General features: G+C 41.0%; 1 protein-coding gene across 1 annotated transcript; it reads left to right on the forward strand.

The window, feature by feature from the left end:
* The first annotated feature begins 355 nt into the window (after window positions 1-355).
* On the forward strand, window positions 356-18,951 carry SQLE (squalene epoxidase). The gene is made up of 11 exons (XM_082752774.1): window positions 356-1,071; window positions 3,461-3,713; window positions 3,995-4,175; window positions 6,874-6,970; window positions 10,675-10,788; window positions 13,212-13,383; window positions 13,702-13,797; window positions 14,363-14,505; window positions 15,616-15,712; window positions 16,069-16,156; window positions 16,794-18,951. The coding sequence occupies exons 1-11, from the start codon at window positions 784-786 to the stop codon at window positions 16,984-16,986; spliced, it is 1,722 nt and encodes a 573-aa protein (XP_082608900.1). The 5' UTR covers window positions 356-783; the 3' UTR covers window positions 16,987-18,951.
* Window positions 18,952-20,541: the final 1,590 nt, after the last annotated feature.

Below are 20,541 nucleotides of genomic sequence, written 5' to 3' on the forward strand. Positions count from 1 at the left end.
CTCCCCCCTCCATCCCATCACCACGGCAACCGCAGCGCCCCCGCCCCGCCTCCCCTCGTCACATCGCCCTAGCCGCACGGCGAGCGCAAGCCCCGCCTCCCGCGCCCTCTGATTGGGCACCGGGCCATAGCGCCATCTCGGCATAGCACCGCCGATTGGCCAGCCGCCGCTGGGGCACGGGGCGCGCGGTGCCGAGGGAGAGGCGGGGCTAGAGGCTCATTAGCATAGCCCCGCCCACTTTGGCGCCAGCCCGCTCCCCCCTCCCACCCCTGATCCCCCCCCCCCGGCTGGGACCGGGGTAGGGGACAGGGACAGGGGGCAAGGGACAGGGAATAGGGGATAGGGGATAAGGGGATAGGGGCAGGCTGGGCACAGCAAAGGGGCGGCCCCACAGCCAGATTAGGGAAGGGAATCATCATAGCGAGAAGCCTTGAGCTCCGTGAGCATCCCTTGCGGCAGCCCAGGTGCTGCAAGAATTATTTTTTTATATATATAATTTCATTTTTTATTATTTTGTTTTTATTTTTATTTTTTTGGAATGCACTGCAGGTGCTGTGCAGGTCCTTGGGGTTTTTAAGAAGACATCCGAGGGCAGGTTTTTATAGGATCCCCTTTTGGAGCTGGGGCTGGGATTGCCCCCCCCCTCCTTCCATCGCACCGCAAGCCTCCGTTTCCCTAATTAATATCTCCCTTAATAAATAAATAAATTAATTAATCAATCAATTCATTTGGGGAGCACCAGCCGGCGGTAACGGCTGCAGGGGGAAGCCGCCCCAGGGCGCGATGTGGACTTTCCTGGGCATCGCCTCCTTCATCTACGTGTACAAGAAGTGCGGGGACCTGCTGAGCTACGCCAACAAGGAGCTGCTGCTCTCCGCCTTCCTCTTCTTCTCCCTGGGCTTGCTGCTGTCCTACAGGTACCATTTCGGGGGCCCCAGGCAGCAGCAGCAGCGGCAGAAGAGCCACCCGGGGATGCTCTCCGACCTCCTCTCGGCTCTGCCGCTCGTTGGCTTCTTCTGGGCCAAGCCCAACGCTGGGGCTCGGAGGTTTGAGGCCCCCGAAGCCCGAAAGGTAAATGGGGTTGGGGGGTGGCAGCATGTGGGGTGGGGATGGCTTCACCTTGCTGGTGTGCCCCGCTGAGGGCAGCGAGGGTTGGGGAGGGTTTGGCTTGATGTCCCCCCGGGTGGCTGGTGGGTTGTGCTCGGTGTTGTTTTTTTGGGGAAAAGGGAAGGGAGAAACTTGTTTATAGGGGTTTTGTGAAGTCGACTGGCGTGAGACTGCTCGAAGGGAGGGTTGTAGTAAGGGGGTTTTGGGACTAGCAGAAGGGTGGATTCGACTGGAGGTCTGTGGTGGGGATTAGAGCGGAGCATCTCGTGGGAGGACATGTACACATTGCTGAAGGTATAACAAGGACAGAGCCAGTGCTGCCCAGTGCCAGGACAAGAGGAAACAGGCACAAATTCAACATGGGAGGTTTCATCTGAACAGCAGGAAGCATTTCTGTACGGACGAAGCACTGGCACGGGTTGCTCAGGGAGGCTGAGGAGTCTCCTTCATTGGAGATCTTAAAAAATCACCTGGACGTGGACCTGGGCACCCTGCTCTGGGTGTCCCTGCTTGAGGATGGTCCCCAAAGCACCATCCCATCCGGCCTCAGATATTCTGGGATTCTGTGGGTACCATCCTTATAGTTCTGCATACAGCACGTTTGTCTGGAGAGCTGCAGATACATTTATTTGGGAGTTCCTGCTAAAACAGTGCTTGCACAATATCACAGAGCCCAAGCTCAAGTAGGCAGTGTGGTGAGCTGTGCCCAGCTCACCAGGCTTGCTGGGAGCACTGGGGAGAGCTGGGGTTTGGCAGCGGTGCTGCAATCTAAGAGCACCAAGTGGACATGCATATGCAGTACCTCTGCGGGTCAGCACTGCTTGGCTACCTGCCTGAGCACTTCTGGGCATGTTTCAGCTGAGCACTGACCCCTTGCACAAAAGAACTTGAAACTTTTTGGATGCGTGCCCCATGAAATTTTTTGGTAGGTCCCAGATTTTATTTGATTTTGCTGGTAAAAGCCTGCCTTTCCCCCCATTTCTTGCATTGCTCAAATTCATACTGTTATTTTTGCACGCCCTTGCTGAGTGGTAGGTATAAACATGACACAATGCCCCTAGAAATCCTGGTGTCTGCGTTGTTCTGGCCATTCATTTCACTGATGTAATCGTATTTTTACTGCTGTCAGCAACGAAGTGCTGAGGCATTTGTAAAAGAGTGGATTGGACTCCAGGCTTCATTCTAGTGGCTGGAGAAACAACTTGCAGGTTTGTGCTGGAACTTTTTCTCACTTTGAAGACTGAGTGATTAAATATTGCTATGAGGTTACTACAGCATATTTGGTCATCAGGTACCAGGTACACGTTAATTGGTGTGTAATGTGAAGTATGTCACATCTGGGCAGTTAAATGTCGGCCATTGTACCATGCAATATGGTAATTTTGCACGTATTTTTGACTGTTTGATGAGCTTTCATTCTAGGACCACTTCTTTATAACATTTCCTACATAGCAGTTTCTCCTGACATTTTTCCTTGCTGAGTATTTCCATTATTATTTTTTGACACACAGGTTCACTTACAATAAAATCAGAAAAATACATTTTCCAGTGGATATGGTAATTTTTTAAATTGCTCAGTGCAAAGTCCGCCATGTAGTAGGAACTCACTGATACGAAGGCATTGGAATATTACTTCATAGATCAAGAATATGGGGCGGCCTTGGTTTACTGCCTTTTGTAGGAACTTGACTTTGAGGATATCTGAGACCATGGTTATGTTAATGGTTCCTCTTTGATCAGGATGGCAGTTGTAAGCAGGTGTCTTAGAATCACAGAATGGGTTGGGTTGGAAGGGACCTTAAAGCCCACCCAGTTCCACCCCCCTGCCCTGGGCAGGGACACCTCGCCCCAGACCAGGCTGCCCAAAGCCCCATCCAGCCTGGCCTTGAGCACCTCCAGGGATGGGGCATCCACAGCTTCTCTGGGCGGCCTGTGCCAGGGCCTCACTGCCCTCTGAGTGAAGAATTTCTTCCATACATCTAACCTAAATGTACCCCTTTTTAGTTCAAAGCCATTTCCCCTTGTCCTATCACTACACTCCCTGATAGAGTCTTAATTAGTTTGTTTTGTTTTCCCTGCTTGATTTGAGCAACCTGTCCCTGCCCGTGGCAGGGGGTTGGAGCTAGGTGATTTTTAAGGTCCCTTCCACCCAAACGGTTCTAGGATTTGTTTTTGTTGCATTGTCGAGTGTGACTGGTCTCATTTTAAACAAAACTTAAACAGTAAGCTGCCGTCCAACCACAAAAGCTCTCAGTCTGCAGGATGAAAGTAGAACTAGTCCAAGGTCAGCCCTCTGGAAAGGTTTTGGTACAGATATTATCAGCACATGTAACTTTGTCTTTCTTTTCTGCAGGGTAAAATAGAAGTAAACTGCTCAGACATTCATCTGACAGAGACTGCCACAAATACAGCCTTATCACCACAGTACGATCCAGAAATTATCATCGTGGGTTCGGGTGTCCTTGGTTCTTCCTTGGCCGCAGTGCTCTCACGGGATGGAAGGAAAGTGACTGTAATTGAGAGGGATCTGAAAGAACCCGACAGGATAGTTGGAGAATTGTTGCAACCTGGAGGCTTCAATGCACTTAGAGATTTGGGTCTTGAAGGTGAGTGCATTTCAAACCGTACTTTTATCTATAACACAACAGGTACTGCACTCAACTATGTTTTTAGAAGAAGCATGTCTACGGGGAAGATGAAGAAATAGATTACCTGTGATGTATATTTGAATTAAATTAATTGAATTAAAAGCATTTTAAAATATTCTTTCCTCACTTGTTTATGTTTTGATTAAGAAAATGGGAGTTTACATAAATAAAAACTTATAATACATAATCAAGCTTTTAAAAGGCTTTTTAAAACTCTTCTGTTGGCTTTTATTTTGCAGATACGGTAGAAGGTATCGATGCACAAACAGTAAATGGCTATGTAATTCATGACATAGAGACCAAGTCGGAGGTTGAAATTCCTTATCCAACATCTGAAGATGGCCGTGTTGTCAGTGGAAGGTCTTTTCACCATGGCAAGTTCATCATGGGGCTCCGAAAGGCAGCTATGGCAGAGCCCAAGTGAGTCTCATTGTGGTAGTGAATGTCACAGGCTGGATCCTGAGATGCTGTAGCATGGTTCCCAGGGTCAGAGAGGTTCCCTGTCCATTTTGTTCTGTCCCAACACAGAGGGTTCCAGTGGATGAGGCTGAGACAAAGTGACAGCTGTAGTTACTCTTTCTGTTTTCTGTAGACAGACCCATGAATGGAGTATACTTCATACATTCACCTTTGGGATAAATTAATTGTAAGACTTATGGGAATATAGGCTTTAAATGTGAGGCAAGATGCTGGCCTGTCCATGTGAGAGAATAGTCCAGGGCTAAAAGCTGATTCTCTTCTTCTGATTCTTGGGTTTGATATTTACCAGAAGCAGCGACCTCTTCTCAGGGAGCAATGCATAGAACTTCTTTGGTAAAGAAATGTACGATACACCTGGTGTCATTTCTTCTAGAGGTGTTGTTTATGATGCATGCAAGAGAACAAACTTATTTTACATTTGCATGTTCTGCTTTTTCTGCTAACAAGAAGTCAAACGAAATAGCTAGAAAGGAGCACTAAATACCTGGAAAGAGCTACTGCCAGTAACCTCTGCATTTTAGAATCTTGAAGATGCGTCCTCTTCACAATGAAATAAAAAGTAGTGTTTGGTATTTCCACTTTAACTGATCACTTCCTTGTATAAAAGAGATAGAAGGTAACTTTTCTTAAAACAGAATAGATTCTGGATGCTGTTTCTATTTGGTACTGTTTGTTTGTTTTTTTTTCTTTACATAAATACTGCTTACCAGAGAAATACACAAGGCATTATCTTCTTTTTACTTTGCATGTCTTTATTCTGAGCTGGAAAATTACTTTCTCTTATCATAGCTTTTATGTGATATGAATTATTAACACTAAAATACAGCAACTCTGAAATGCAGTTAAAATCAATGACAATTGCATTTACTAGTGATAAAAGCTAAAGCTTTCTTCTTAAGGCTTCAAGTTCACTGAAATTTGGACATCTGTTGTTGAATTTGTAGGGTACTCCATGAGCTGTACATAAGCTTTTATAAATTTCTGCTTAAAAGATTATGTTTGAGTCATGAATTCAATCGTTACCCCTTCTTCCACACTTTATTTAATGTTCATTTTGGATATGTTTGCTTTCCATTTTCGTTATAGCACAGAAAACTGCATGTTAAATCAAAGCTCAGGGGAGATCAAATACTCTTAATAGTGCTGGGAAGCTTTGTTTTTCATCTTATAAGTTATGAAAATATAGGGAATAATTACTGATTAATATATATTTTTATATTTCTTTTATAGTTATTAAGTGCTTCTTTTTCTGATTCTAGCCCACTACAAAAGTAATTCTATGATTCTATGTCCTCTTTATCTGTATTAAGCAATATGAATTAATTTCAGATGAGTAAAATTGATTCCACAGAGAAAAGAGGTAGGGCATCATTAGTTAATTATTTTTTAGTGGATTAGAATCAGAAAAGGAAGTAAGCACTTCAATAAATGACATAACAGCTATAGAAGAAATATAAAAGCCAGTAGGATCCACAGAACTGGTTCACCTGCTGTTAACTAACAGGTTGCTGCATTCCCTTGCTGTTGAAGTTCCTGTTGGTGTGCTTATGCATAACCATTCGTATTTTGATAAAGCCCACCCGCTTGTTGCCTGGAAAAGTTAAGCTGGTCACTTCCACATCTTACTTGTGAGGTTTAATTTGACAGATGTACTCTGGGAATGCCTAGGAACATGAACTGCTTATGAAGCCCATTTGTGGCTAAGAAATTTTGGCACAACTGGCATGTGGATTAGGGCACTCAGCTGGGATGTGGGAGATCTGCTCTGAAATTTCTGTGGTGGTCAGCTGTAGCAAAGACATGAATTCAATCACTCGTGTTTCCCTTGAGAGCCTAAAGTACCAAGCTGTCATATGCTCATATGGGTCTTCATCTCATTTCTTGAAGCTGTGTTCCATATGGATATGAAAATATTTGTGAAGTAGAGAGAGTGTCTGTTTCAAGCTGGCCTGAACTGCTGGGATCAGATTTAACAGCTCAGACCCCACAAGGGATTTAAGTGGGCAGAAACATAGTTTGTGAAACCCAGGTAGCTCTGGTTGGGAGGTAAAATGCAAGGGATGCTCTGTTCAAACTCTGATCATAAGCGTTATCAGATCTTTATGTTTCTGTCCTAAACAGGTTAGATAGTTTACAGAACTCACAAAGAATAGTCCCAAATCATCTAGATTTTAAAATTAGGTTCCTGTTAATTATTGCAGTGCTGCTTTGGATCTTGCTCTTCTCTTGCACTTGGAGTGTCAGCATTTCTCACCATTCAGCAGAGATGACTCAGCTGGCTGACTTCTGACTGTAAATAGGTGTCAGACTCCTCCCTGTGTCTCTCATGTGGCCATGGAGCACCTGAGGCAAAACTGGGGATTCTGCCAAGTGGCAGGGTGTTTACATTAAGCATTATGGTTTTAGAATATCCTCAAATGTCAAGCCAAATGGCCATGGTGAACTGAAATTAATGAGAAGCACTTTTTGACACTTAGTATGGCTTTGGAATAGTGGTTGAGGACACTTCTTTGTAATATTTAAAAAAAAATGTGTTGGCAGAGATTAGTGGAAATCAGGTTTTTCTTCTGTGCCTAGTGCCTTGAAATGCATCCTTAATCCTCTTCCCTTCTGTTCTAACTCCTCTGTTTTACTCCAGTGCAAAATTCATTGAAGGGACTGTGTTACAACTGCTTGAAGAAGATGATTGCGTTGTGGGTGTTCAGTACAAGGACAAGGAAACTGGAGATACCAAGGTGAGACAGTTTTCTGTTTTGAACTTCGTTTAACTGCTGTGGGAGTAGAATTATATGTATATAGAATTTCAGAAACATTGCTATTTCAGATCAGTGGTGCAGAGAAACTGCAATTACCGAGGAGGTGAAAGCTTTAATAAAGGGAGATTGCTTTCTAGTGGATGCAGTCCTGGCATATGGGAATTCTTTTTATAACTTCTTGCACAGCTTCTGATATCAGTGTCTCTGGAGAATTCAGTTTGTTTTTTTCTTCCGTGTTTGTATGTCTGGAGCTTAAAATCTTTTGAAAGTTACTGATGGAAAAAGCAATTGATGCTTTGTTTGTACACAGTGGTCTACATTTCCACGTGTACCTCCACCATTGACTGAGGTGTCTAAAGGTCAGAATATAGTTGTGTCCAGTCACTGAATCACAGAAAGAGAATTCTGGCCTATTTCAATTGCCTGTGATTGTTCTTTGCCCCAACTAACACTAAATTGCTGCCTAAATGCTATGAAACTGAGTGAAAATATAATAAGTTTAGGAGAGACCAGTTCTGAAGTTCTGGATATACTGCCTACTCTCTAGAAAAGCCAAATTTGAAAGTTTCCACTTTCATGGCTTTAAAATTCCTTTGCTGCCTAAAGTTATGTACTAAGTGTCTTCAGATGTGCTCTGATGGGGGAGGCAGGAATCTCCTGTCTGTGCTCTGCTGCCCTACGTACAAGATGCAGAAAGCTTCTGAGTAGTTGGCGGATTCAGTTCTAGGCATTGCTAACGAAATCTCTCATCTTTAGATCGTTTAGAAATGAAAATGGAAATTCTCACATAAAATGTTTCCATAAAACACATTTATGGATTTTATTGTTGTAATTTTAAATATGACCTATGTGACCAGTGGTAGGGTGATAAGTGTTTTAGCTGATAATATTTCTGAGAGCATTGATGTTGTTCTTAAAGCCTTGAGTTTCCCGTCTGTACAATGGGGATATGCAAATTCACATTTTGCTTTGAATGCTGATGTTCCATGGCTGGAAAGAGTGATATTATTTGCTGTCCGTTATAGCCTTTGATTATGGAAATGTGGGAAACACAGAAGAATTTTTTATCAGAATTTTCTTACACCATCTGTTAATTTTTACAGCTGGGGAACTACTGGGGTGGGGGAGAGCTTGTGTCTGTTCCTTAGCCTGCTTTCCTAAGGAAAGGAGGATAATGTATGTTGTATGTCTGTGACTTTCAATTCTCCACATCTCCAGTCTCCATCAAATTACCTTTGAGGTTTTTGTTCTGTTAAATGAGGTTTAATTTAGCCAGCATGATAAAAGCCAAGTTATAAAATTTATCAAAAAGAGGCAATTAAACAGAGGAAAGGTCTTAGTGTGTTGACTGTGGAAAAAATGTAGTATGAGTATTCAGCTCATTAAACAACAGGGAATCCATATGGGCAGGAGACCTTGCTCTAATTGCAGGAATAATTAGAGCTTGCAATAGGAAAGAGGTTATGTTAGCTCTGTCTCATGGGCTGTTTCTGAACTCACTTTTGTAAGCTCAGGGACTAGAAACACGTATATTATTCAGGGATATAAATACATTTTTAAAATATATATTACGTATATATTTACTCTCATTTTGTCCAAGTTCACTCAGAAAAAGTTGTAAAGATCGTGTCACACAAGTGACTGAGTCCCACTGCTCTGCAGGAGAGAACTGCGCTTAGAGGAGCTCATTCCATGTAGATGTACAGTTCACATCTACAAGCCCCTGCATGGGGCTTTTGGGCCAAGGTTTTGGTAGCAGGGGGCTGCAGGGGTGGCCTCTGTGAGAAGCATCCAGCAGCTTCCTCATGTTAGATAAGGGCCAGTTTCAGCCAGCTCCAAAGGGATCCACCACTACCCAGAACCAAGGCAGTAAGTGATATTTGCACATCTGTGAGAGCAGATTTAAGAAAGGGAAAGAAAAAACCTGCTGTGACACAGCAGCTGGGAGAGCAAGAAGTGAGAACCACCCTGCAGCCCCCCAGCTGAGTGCAGCAGGAGGGCAGGAGGTGCTCCAGGCAGGCAGCAGCAGTTCCCCTGAGGCCTGTGGAGAGGCCCCTGGTGGAGCAGGCTGTCCCCCCGCAGCCCATGGGTCCCACATGGAGCAGATCTCCACGCTGCAGCCCCCCCATGGGTGGAGGAGCCTCTGGTGGAGCAGGTGGATGTGGCCTGGAGGAGGCTGCGGCCCATGGAGAGCCCCCGCAGGAGCAGGCCCCGGGCTGGAGCTGCAGCCTGTGGAGAGGAGCCCACGCAGGAGCAGGGGGTCTCGGGGGAGCTGCCGCCCACCCGTGGGGGACCCGTGCTGGAGCAGTTTGCTCCCGGGGGATGGACCCCGTGGGACGGAGCCGTGTGGGAGCAGTTCCTGAAGAGCTGCTGCCTGTGGGCAGCCCCCGTAGGCTCAGTTCGGGGGCATCCCATGGGAAGGGACCCCATGGGGAGCAGGGGCAGAGAGGGACCGTGAGGGAGCGGTGGAGACGAAGCGTCAGGGACTGACCGCAGCCCCCATTGCCCTTTCCCCTGTGGTGCTCATGGGGAGGAGGTGGAAGAGGGTGGGTGGTGTTTTCAGTTGTTTTTAATCTCTCGCTGTTCTAGTCTGTTAGTGATAGATAATAAATTTTATAATCTCTCTACTTTGAGTCTCTTTTGCCCGTGATGATGCCTGTTGTATGATCTCTCTGTCCTTATTTCAACCCTTGAGCCCTTTCTTTTGTATTTTCTCCCATCTTCCCTTTGAGGAAGGGGAGAAGGAGAGTGGTTGTGGTGGATCTCAACTGCCCAACTGGGTAAAACCAGCACAGTGCCTCACCAGACACTTTTATCCAATAGTAATAATGAAGCACAGTATGCTTTTGTTTTGCCTTGTTGCTTACAACCTGGAAGCTGAAAAGGCAAATTATTTTTTCTGCTTATGCAAGTGTGTGAAGACAAAGGACTAATGCTCATTATAAATCTATATATTCAGTTATGTATATTCAGTGATTTAACTGCAAATGGCAATGAGAATTCTGTACATAGAGGGAAGAAACATCTACCTGTAAAAGCTTTCTCATTCTGGTGTTACATTATCATAACAATAAAATGCTTTAAAATATATTTTAAAAAACAGAATAATTCGCTCATGCTAGGAAACAGTGTATGTATTAAACATTAGGAATTTGTGCATGCGTTCAGGCTGAACCTAATCTGTTTACTCAGTTTTTATTTTGTATTTTCTCTATATACAGTATTTCTGTTTATAGTTCCTAAGTATACTAGGAACTGTTCAGAGTCCAGTGCTTGTTCTTTGAATGGAGATCTGGGCATGTTGACTGCATTTTGGTTTATTGCACTTTGGTTTTTGTTTTCCTGACCAGGATTTTAGGCTGAGTGAAGCAATTATTCTGTTTTTTGTCCCATTTTATCAGAGTTCTGACACAGTCCCCATTACTGTGTTATGTGATTGCATGTCTAAAAAAGCTGAAGAATATTGTTGGGCTAAATTTCAGAATAAATAGTTTAATATCAAGATGAGGAAAGCAAAAGTATTTTATTTCTAACAGACATTTTATAGGTGTGGTCTGTGGACCTCTTACATGCTTATTGTTTTGAAGAGCATCTAACAGGCAACTGATAAGGAGGGCTTGAGTGTTGTTTCCCATTGTTCCGAAACAAAATTGAAAATATCCTGTCTTTCTATTATGCTGCAGGAACTTCATGCACCTCTTACTGTTGTAGCGGATGGACTTTTCTCCAAATTTAGAAAGAACCTGGTCTCCAACAACGTTACTGTTTCATCCCATTTTGTTGGTTGCATTTTGAAGGTAACTTCTGCGTATTACTGCATATAAGCCACTATGCTACCTCTTCTTAGTGCGGGCCTGGCTTTCACTCAATAATCTTTTATTGTCTTTGTTGTGAACTATACTGAGAAATGAGAAGAATCCCAGAGTCTGATGTCTTACAAAGGCCTTGCAGCATCCAAGTGTTCTTGGAAAGATCATTGCAAGGTGGTACCAAAAACCACCATTTAGTATATATGCTTTGGAAATTGCTTTTACCCTAAAAGGGGGCCAAGCATGTGTTTAGGGGGTACACAGGTCACAGTAAGCATTGCTTGGAACACCTTTTATTCATTAATTTGTTGTTAATAACAGACTCATCTGCAGTTATTAATGGCAGATAACTATTCATGTACAGCACACTGAGTTATTCACTCGTGTACCTGGCTCTCATATTCAAAGTTGCTTGGCTGCAGCAGTGCTTAGCAGGCCAAACCTGTCTTTGTAATCAGGAGCAGAGGGTTGTAGTGATACTCCAGGAGCTTCTGAGTGGTGTTTGGAGAGTGCCTCGGGTGTATATAGTCCTGTGTGTATAATAAAGTATTATTAGCTCCTCTGGATCAACAGGTTGCTGGTCTCCACTGGCTGCCTGTTTGTCCTTGGGAAATGTTCACACGCTTTCTTTCCAACACCTCTTTGGCCTGTTTGTTTAGTGGCGTTGTTTTTTTTTGTTGTTGTTTGGTTGTTTTTTCCATCCAAATGTATAGATGCCTACAGAACCTGTTAATATGAGCTCCTACAGAAGGGGAGTTTATAGTAGAGTTTTGTGAAATGAAAGACATGTCCAGAAGTCTGTGAAAGGAGATTTATGCAAGAAATACTTTAATCAAATGTAACTGCAGAGTTACAGAAGTTTACGTAGGTAGAGAATATTTCAATGAAAGACTTAAGCACTCTTTGTTAAAGCAACTGTTGACACTTTATTGTAAGGACTGTCTTGAATTCTAACATTAAATGTTTTTCAACAGAATCAGTTAGAACAGTGCTTTTAAACATTTGTTCAGCTATTCTATCGGTTTCTCCGCCACACTGAAAAGTGCTTGGAAATTTGCATCTCTGTTTTTTAACTTTTAAATTATTGATGTATACTTTGTCCCATCTCTGGGATAGCTGAACTTGCAGATTTAGGATATTTGGTAAAAGTATAGGTCAGATTTTCAAAACATTTAAATATCTGTGAGCCATATTTCTTTTTACATGAATATTGTGGTTAAAAGTTGGATTAAGAACAAACTCTACTCTTAAAGCCAGAAACCTAATCAGATAATTTCTCTGCAGTTGAGCAAGAGAGGGTTAAACAACTGGATTAGGTTTCAACATAGCTACTTTAAACTGAGCACTGAAGCAGATTATGGAAAATACTGAAGGAAAAAAAAGTTTCAGGATCTCACATAACCGTTTGCTACGTGTGCACTGGCTTTAATCTGTGGATTAGAGGTAGGCAGTGCTGGAACCTACTTTGTAAAGTTGTCACTCTGGATATGGGTGTTTTGACTAGTTCATGTTAAGATATCTATACCAAAGATAGTAACACAGGATTCTTATTATGGCACTTGTTCAGGGAGCAAAGACCTTGAGTTTCTGATATCCTAGCAGCTGTGGGTCAAACTATCTGTGTTTATATCTCAGAAGAATACCCAAAACTCTGTTCCTGCCTAAAAATGGGGTACCTTGTAACAGGGTACATATAAACCTTCAGGATCTATAAATGTGAGTGGGAAAAGTGTGAATTCAGGTTGGTAGCTGGATGGTTGACTGTGTTGTCTTCCAAAGCTGCTGTGTTAACTGTTGGATTAACAAAAAAATAATGAAGGGAGAGTGAACAAAAACTACAGAACTTCCACTGGCCTCAGAAGTCTGAGTTGGAGGAGCTTCAGCACTTTTGGGGTCCTTATCCCTATAATTATTGCTGCACAACTGCCTTCTTTTTCTGTACTTTTGGAAACTTGCTTAAGCATGAGAAGTGTAGTTGTCTACAGCTTAGTGTCCTTCTTTCTCTCCTATAACTTTCTTCATAGAAGTAAAAATGATCTTATGAAAAGCCACTACACTGATTACATTACAGGTTTTCAGTGGCATGTTTTAAATACTAGTGAGGCTTTCAAATGAAACATATAAAATGTATTTTAATGAATATTAAAATGTGTTGCCAAAAGAATTGTAATTACACAGAAGTTCAGAACTTTCTTCTTGAAAACACTCTTATTGTTCATTTAAAGAAAAAAAAATTAACTCAAATATATTAATAAATATTAATAAAATATTAATAATATTAATAAAAGGATATTAACTTAATATTGATACAGGATTTTATTTTGAAGTATGTCAGAAAATGATTTTGTATATCTGAAGTTTAGCATCCTTTTATTAATTAATTTCAACTGTTCTCCCCTTTTTCTTTTTAGGATGCATCACAGTTTAAAGCTAATTATGCTGAACTTGTTTTAGCTAAAACTAGTCCAGTGTTAATCTATCAGATTTCTTCAACTGAGACTCGAGTCCTTGTTGATATTCGAGGGAAAATGCCAAAAAACTTAAAAGAATATATGATTGAGAACATTCATCCACAACTACCTGGTAAGTTTGCAAAACTTTTATGAAATCCTTTCATGATTGTCACAATTAGAGTCTGCCAAAAAGGCACGCTTCCTTCAATCCAATGAACTGTGTATTTGTGTTTTTTTTTCTTTTTTTTTTTTTTTTTCCATATGTACAGTTCCTGTTTCAGTAACTGTTCTCACGTAAATTCCACATCAAATAGCAGTTTGTTCAGTTGACATCCATGAGTTTAGATGTTTGGAAGGATTACATCTCTGAGAAGAGGTTAAAATGAGTTGTATGCAAATTATTTAAGATTCTACCAAAGTAGGGTAACTGAAAAATTGGTTATTTCAGATCACCTGAAGGAACCATTTTTAGCAGCAGTTCAGAACGATCGTTTAAGGACTATGCCAGCAAGCTTCTTACCTCCTTCAGCTGTTAACAAAAAAGGTGTGTATCGTAAAATAAAGAGGGTGGGAGGGTGGCATTATAAACTTCTGGGACTTAAGGCCATGTTTGCACAAATCTATGCTTGTTGCTCAGTACAACTATTTCATCCTTTTATGAAAAAGATAATAGTTTGAAAATGTATGCATTTGGCACAGTTTAACTAGAATGCTTATTTATACACAAAACTTTGAATCAATGTCTGCTTCAGTTTTTAGTTTTAAATGACTCAGTTGCTCATGCTTATATAAGTTTTGTCTTTTTAAGGAAAACTTGTTCTTTAAAAAAGAAATTACCTTGAACTCTATGTATTTTTATTCTTTGATATACACATATGCATACATATAGGGGAAAATATTTTGAACTTTTTGTATTTTGAAGTTTTTAAATTTGTTAAAGTAAGGACATCTCTTTTTTCCCCCTTTATATTTATTTTTTTTCAGTTCCTAGTTATTCATCTTATTTCCTGATGGGATTGAATTCTCAATAAGCTTGGTAACAGACGGTTTGAGTTGTAAGATTATATAGTGATTGGGCAGTAGTCCATTAATCTTTTTCTTCTACTTAGGAGTTCTTCTTTTGGGAGATGCATATAATATAAGACACCCTCTGACTGGTGGAGGAATGAGTGTTGTTTTAAACGATGTCAAAATATGGAGGAGCTTGCTCCAGGATATTCCAGACCTGTATGAAGATTCTGATATTCTTAAGGTAAAGCTTTATTTTGGACTTCGTTCAGGTGACTTCTGTTCCACTTTAGATGACACACTTTAAAGTTTTATGCAGCAGGGGGACGTGTAAGTTATTAGTGAGTCACAGTTCTTCATACTTCTTACAAATCATGCGTTAGGCATTCGTCAGTAACAGTGGTGATTACTGAGTGCTATGGCTGTGAGGCAGATACAAGACAGGGCTTACAGATCAATCTTGCTTCAGGAGACTGGTGTGTTGTGTCTCGTCATTGTGCTTTGCTAGCGTAGTACCTGATGTTCCTGCATTGGTAGTGTTTTTGTTAACGTAGAGTGAGCTCATATGGGATGGGTTTGGACGGGTTTGCACCATTACCTTGCATGAGTGTACTTAAAGAACAATGAACACGTACACCTCGTTTGTCAAGGTGCCTCTTGACACTCCACCAGCCTCTTGCCTGCCACGTTAATCTCACAATAGAGAGTTAGAAGACATCCTTCTTGCCCAGAAATCGGCACCATCACTAAGGTTTAGACCCAAAAATTCTGATCAGTGGATGGTAAGATTTCTGATTTATTTGTTTACCACTTTTGATCAGGGCAGGCATATTGATTTGGCTAAATGACAGCCAAAGTAATTACAGACCACAAATAAATTATTCAAAGAAAAAAGATTTTTTTTTGTTTTGTTTTGTTTTGAAGTGAGAAACATTTAAAAGGAATGTCAGGACAATACAGAACTTACCTGACCAAATGCAGATACCTATATCTCAGCTAATCACCTGAGACTTTCAGTTATTTTCTATTTATTCTCAGTCAAGAGGGAGAAATAAGCAAGTATTATCTTTCCAGTGTCTGAATTACTCCAGCCAACTACCATCGGATGAGATGAAGCACACCCTGAAACTGCCCTTTTTTTCTATGTTCAGTGTCAGAGGAGCCACATAACTGGTTTAACAAATATCCAAGGTCCCTTAATGACCTAGCTCGGAACATACCCAGTGTATCTCTAAATCCACTCTGTGTTTTCACATGGGTTATGACTCATATCACCTACTTAGAAATCACTTCAATGCTGTTCTATATTGCCTGATATAAATATGGTGTTTTTTTTGTTTTTTTTCTTTTGCAGGCAAAAAAATCATTTTACTGGTCAAGAAAAAAGTCTCATTCTTTTGTAGTGAATGTTCTTGCCCAAGCACTTTATGAACTTTTTGCTGCCACAGATGGTAAATATATTTTAAAGATAACTTCTGGTTAATTCAAATTTGGTAAATAGATATGTCTGGGGAGGGGATGTGTATGTAGAGGAGCATATTAGTATATGTTTGTGTTTATATTGGTAACAAAACACAAAATAACTGAAATCACTTGTTCTTGTGTCAGTTAGTATTCAGGAATATGTAGATACTCCATAAGATTAACCTGTACTTAAATAAAACCATCTCCAAATCCAGCTGAATTTAACAGAGCAACAGCTACCAAAGTGCCAAAGGCCTGGATTTTATATCTTTGTTGCATTTTCTGAAAAGGTTTTCACTATCTGTTGACAGTCTTTGCTGAGTCATTTTAATTAATTTTATAGATTCCTTGCATCAGCTGAAGAAAGCCTGTTTCCATTACTTCAGACTTGGTGGAGAATGTGTCTCGGGGCCTGTTGGATTGCTGTCTGTGTAAGTTCAGTGCGCTGATAATAGTTAATGTCAGCCAGATCAAGCATTGTGAGCCTCGCTTAGAATCTGCTTTGCTCTCAGTCAGTCAACTTTTCATGAGGAGAACGGTCAACGTGAGCCAATATTTTTAGAATTATACTAAAGCCTGAAGTGTTATTTGCAGCCGTGTCTTCGCTGCCTTTTTAGCTTTTTTAAAAGGTCCTCTACAAGCTAGAGAGTTTATATAGGTGGCATGGGAGTTTGAGTGAGGAGCTGGTGGAGGTGTTCCATGCTTGAAAAGCTGAGAGTAGTGACAGCTGAGGTCTCCCACAAGTCAGCAAAAGGAACAGCAAAACAGGTAAATATCTGTGTAACCTCTTGGGAGCTGCTGAAGACAGATTCACCCCTGCTTTCTCTTCATGTCCAGTAGTCTGTGTATTGACTAACCTCTGGAAGGGAATACAGGGGGTGTCGCAGCTCCAGGACAATCAGACTCATTTATTATTTCTAGTTGAGATGACATTAGGATCCCAGCTGCCTACATCAGAGGGTTGTGTGTAATCTCGAGTAAACAGCTCAATTTGTAAATTGAAAATTTGACAATAATTTTTTTTGTTCTTTTTATTTACATATTTTATCTCTCCATTTTTTTATGCAGGTTATCTCCTAAGCCAATGGTACTGATTGGCCACTTCTTTGCTGTGGCACTATATGCTGTTTATTTCTGCTTTAAGTCAGAGTCCTGGATTACCACGCCTCGAGCATTTTTCAGTAGTGGAGCTATACTTTACAGGAGTTGCTCTATAATATTTCCACTCATTTACTCTGAAATGAAATCCCTAATCTATTAAGGGGAAATGACTGGAAGAAGAAAACATGAAGATCACGATGCCTTTAAAATCTTTGGACACGTACTATTTAATATTATATTATGTTTTCTTCAAAATGCGATTTCCTTGATCAGGATTTGACTTAATTTTGGTTTTGTGGTTATATACATATATATTATATGTAAATATTCTTTCCTTTGCAATTAAAATTCAAAGAGGAGTTAGCTGTTTACAAGGACCATAATTAAGTGTTGACATATGGTAGACAATTGCCAGTTTTGTCAGAATTTCACCCCTCGCTTTATCCATTGCAGACTGCACCACTAATATTAATAAACTGAAAAGTGAAAACTGTAAACCATATGCTGCTATTATCCTTCATGCTTCTTTCTGTTCAATAGTTCCATAAAATATTTCTTCATTTCTGTCAAATATTGTAAGAAAATTCTTGATTTGGGTGATTTCATTAGGATCTGCTTCTGTTCTTTTTCATTTGCAGCTAAGATACTAGTATGCTGGCACTTAAAAGGACACTAAAGAATTTCAGATTCTGAATGTCACTGTATCTTTAATGTCAGTCACTGTTGCAAATGCCATATTACTCTTCTGAAATCATTCTTCACACCAGAATTACTTTAACCAAGTACTAATCAAACCATGGTCATGTCGACTACTGCATTGCACCCAGGTACTGAAAGCACATGGTTTTTGAAACTTTCTTCCCATCTTGCTTCCTTTTAAAAACGTAGAGGTTTTGTTTTGTTTTGCTCGGTGTGTGTGCAATTGGAGTTCAATACTGCCACTAACTGAAGCACAGCAACAAACTGTGTCCAATGCAACTTCAATCCAGGCTGTTTCCAGTAGACAGTAATCATTAATATTACTTCTAAAAAAAAAATGTGAAGTACCATGAAAGTGTCCTTTTAATACTTGGAATATATTTTCTTCTTCCTGTAGAAATTACTGCATGTTACTTGACAGTCCATGTATTCCACTGTTGGCCAATATTCCTCTCGATGTTACCTTAACCAGTACGCTTTCTTTTGTTCTTGTGTTCTTCCATTTTTTCCTTACCTTTCTTACGACTGCTTTGTGTATCACCATGTGGCTTTCCTGTTTTGGCTTGCCTAAACAATCATGCATCGGTGCAGCCAAGAGTTTAGAGAGCAGTAATTTGTTTTTCTGTACTTAAAAAAACCTTTGGCTATATGTTTTAAAAATGACAGATTGCATAAGCTGTATATAATCCTACATTTTATGTTGGATTGTGGAAAAAAATCTGTGGAGGGGATATTTTAGTATTTTATTTGACAGTTATTTCAAATGACCATGTTTTTTTCTAGAAGAGACAAAAATGTATATATTTTTCTAACCATTATCACTTTTGATACCCTCTTGAAATTAAATATAAGCACATTCATGATGCATGTAAACTTTAGGGTGAAGTACTAATATTTTCAGATATCATTATTCATGGTAACTAAATGATGCCCATTTAAGGCTATACAAAGTTCACAGAATTTATACAAGTGTTTTCAAAATTTGTGACACTTTTAAAAGGATTGACTACTTTTCCTATTCTTTAATAGTATTTGCAGTCACTCTTTTTTAAATTCAAGGATAAGCAATCCTGAGCCAAATACACACCCTCAGCTAACTTAAATAAAATTTGATATCTGTAGATTTTTCAATTTCTCTTGTGTATCTCTGGATAATGAGCTTTAATTAGGGTCTGATTGATCAGGAAATATCAGTGTGCTTAGATTTACATACATGTTTAAGCACTTTAAAAAAATTTTTCCCTTTAAACCAGTGCATGGTTAACTGTCTTTGTGATGGGGTAAATATAGAGGAGAGAAAAAATCACGTGTATACATCTAAGGAAGAGCGACCTGAAACCGAGACTCATTAAATGACTCCTTATATATAGTTATTTAAGCTATATATAGTTACTTAAGCTATATATAATTATATAAGCTATATATAGTGAGGTTGTAGCTTTAAAAATAAAAAAGGCAACCAAATGCTAAGGGGGGGGAGGAAATAGGAAGCCAGTTGCCTTCTCTGCTCGTAGGTGGCTTGGTGGTAGTGTGGGGAGCTGAGCGATGCATTAAAGTATCACATTTCTTGGAGCTGGTCTGAGAAATTTGTCGTGTAGGTTAAGTGTTCCTGGTCTTCTGGGGATTGTTCACCTGGAACACAGAAACTACCTGATTAGTCTTGGGTCAGCCGCTGGATTTTGTAATGTATAACATGATTGTCCTGACAGTGGTAGTAAAATGTGATGTTAGATATCGCCAGCGTAATTATAGTGCCTCTTTGGGGAATGATGTGAGCAGAGGCTTAACTATTCTGTTCTGCAGCTGAAGCAAAGAGGAGTGCGTCATTTCCTGAAGATGTAAATGCTTTGTAATGGCTGAAGAGCACTCAAAGCCTTTACTCCTAGAACAATCCCACTAATACCTGGAGTAATGAAACAGTAACATGGGGTACTGCCCGAGCTCTGTTCCTGTTGAACAGCGACATGGTTTTGATTAAGCACGCTTGAGCGTGGTTATAATTGCTCCCTCCTGATAATGGGGATGTCTGTGTCATCTCTCTCCTTCACACTCAGGTCGTACGCCCCTGCTCTCCCATCCCTGCTGCTGGTTTTTCTGCTGTCTGGAACCAGCTTTTGTGTTCTGGACAAAAGCAAAGTCCACTCAATCCCGAATAAATATGGTCAGTTGATAAATTATGCATCCTGAAATTCAGGCTTGATCAGCATGACGTTACCACATGGAAAACAGCGTCAGCAGTTCCTAAATTGCTCCCTTTGGAGCTCCGCAGAGCTGTGCCAGCCCCTGGGTTGTGCATGGTGAGCAGCAGCACGACAGCTTGCTGAGATAAAGTTAGTCAAGGTACTGAAAATGAAAGCTGATGGGGTATTTTGAGGGGCAATTGGAATCCATCAATGTAAGGGAAGGAACAGAGATCGGAAAAGGAGGCCTGGTGCTGGAGTGCAGCTGTAGGTGCTGAGGTGCTGCAGTCACCGTGACTCATCCTCCCCAAGCCTCTGCTCACCTCGCAGCAGCAGCCAGAAAGGTAAACAGGGTGCTGAAACTGTTAGTGGAGAGCTAAAGGAAAAATAAAAAGCATGGAGAACAAAATTCAGCATGAAGCGAGCCTTTGCACCAAGTGGTATGCGTCACAACAGGAGCTAATGATGCTTTGGGCAGAGTCAAGTGAAGCTTTGGGCTTTGCTGGCTGCATTTTCAAAGAGTGAAGAGATAGTGAAGAGCCGTGGCTGAAGGATTTCAGGTTTTCAGCCATGTTTTAGAGCCAGTCTTCCAGCAGGGGTTACCAGGCCAGCCTGCCACAAACACAACCAGGAACCAAGCACTGAACTGGGCCGCTTGTCAACGCCACAGCGAGCAGTTGTGGAGAGGCACCCACACAACTTTGTGGGGCGTGTTGCTTTCTCACCCCTCATTTAGAAGTGGTTCCACCTATGCTATCACAGCGGGTAATTTGTTTTTCCACGGGAACTTTTAGGGTTTCTCCATCTCGATACCTCATTTGCCTGTGGGCCGCTCT

The sequence above is a fragment of the Aythya marila genome (assembly GCF_965140915.1).
Source record: "Aythya marila genome assembly, chromosome: 2".
Taxonomy (NCBI): domain Eukaryota; kingdom Metazoa; phylum Chordata; class Aves; order Anseriformes; family Anatidae; genus Aythya; species Aythya marila.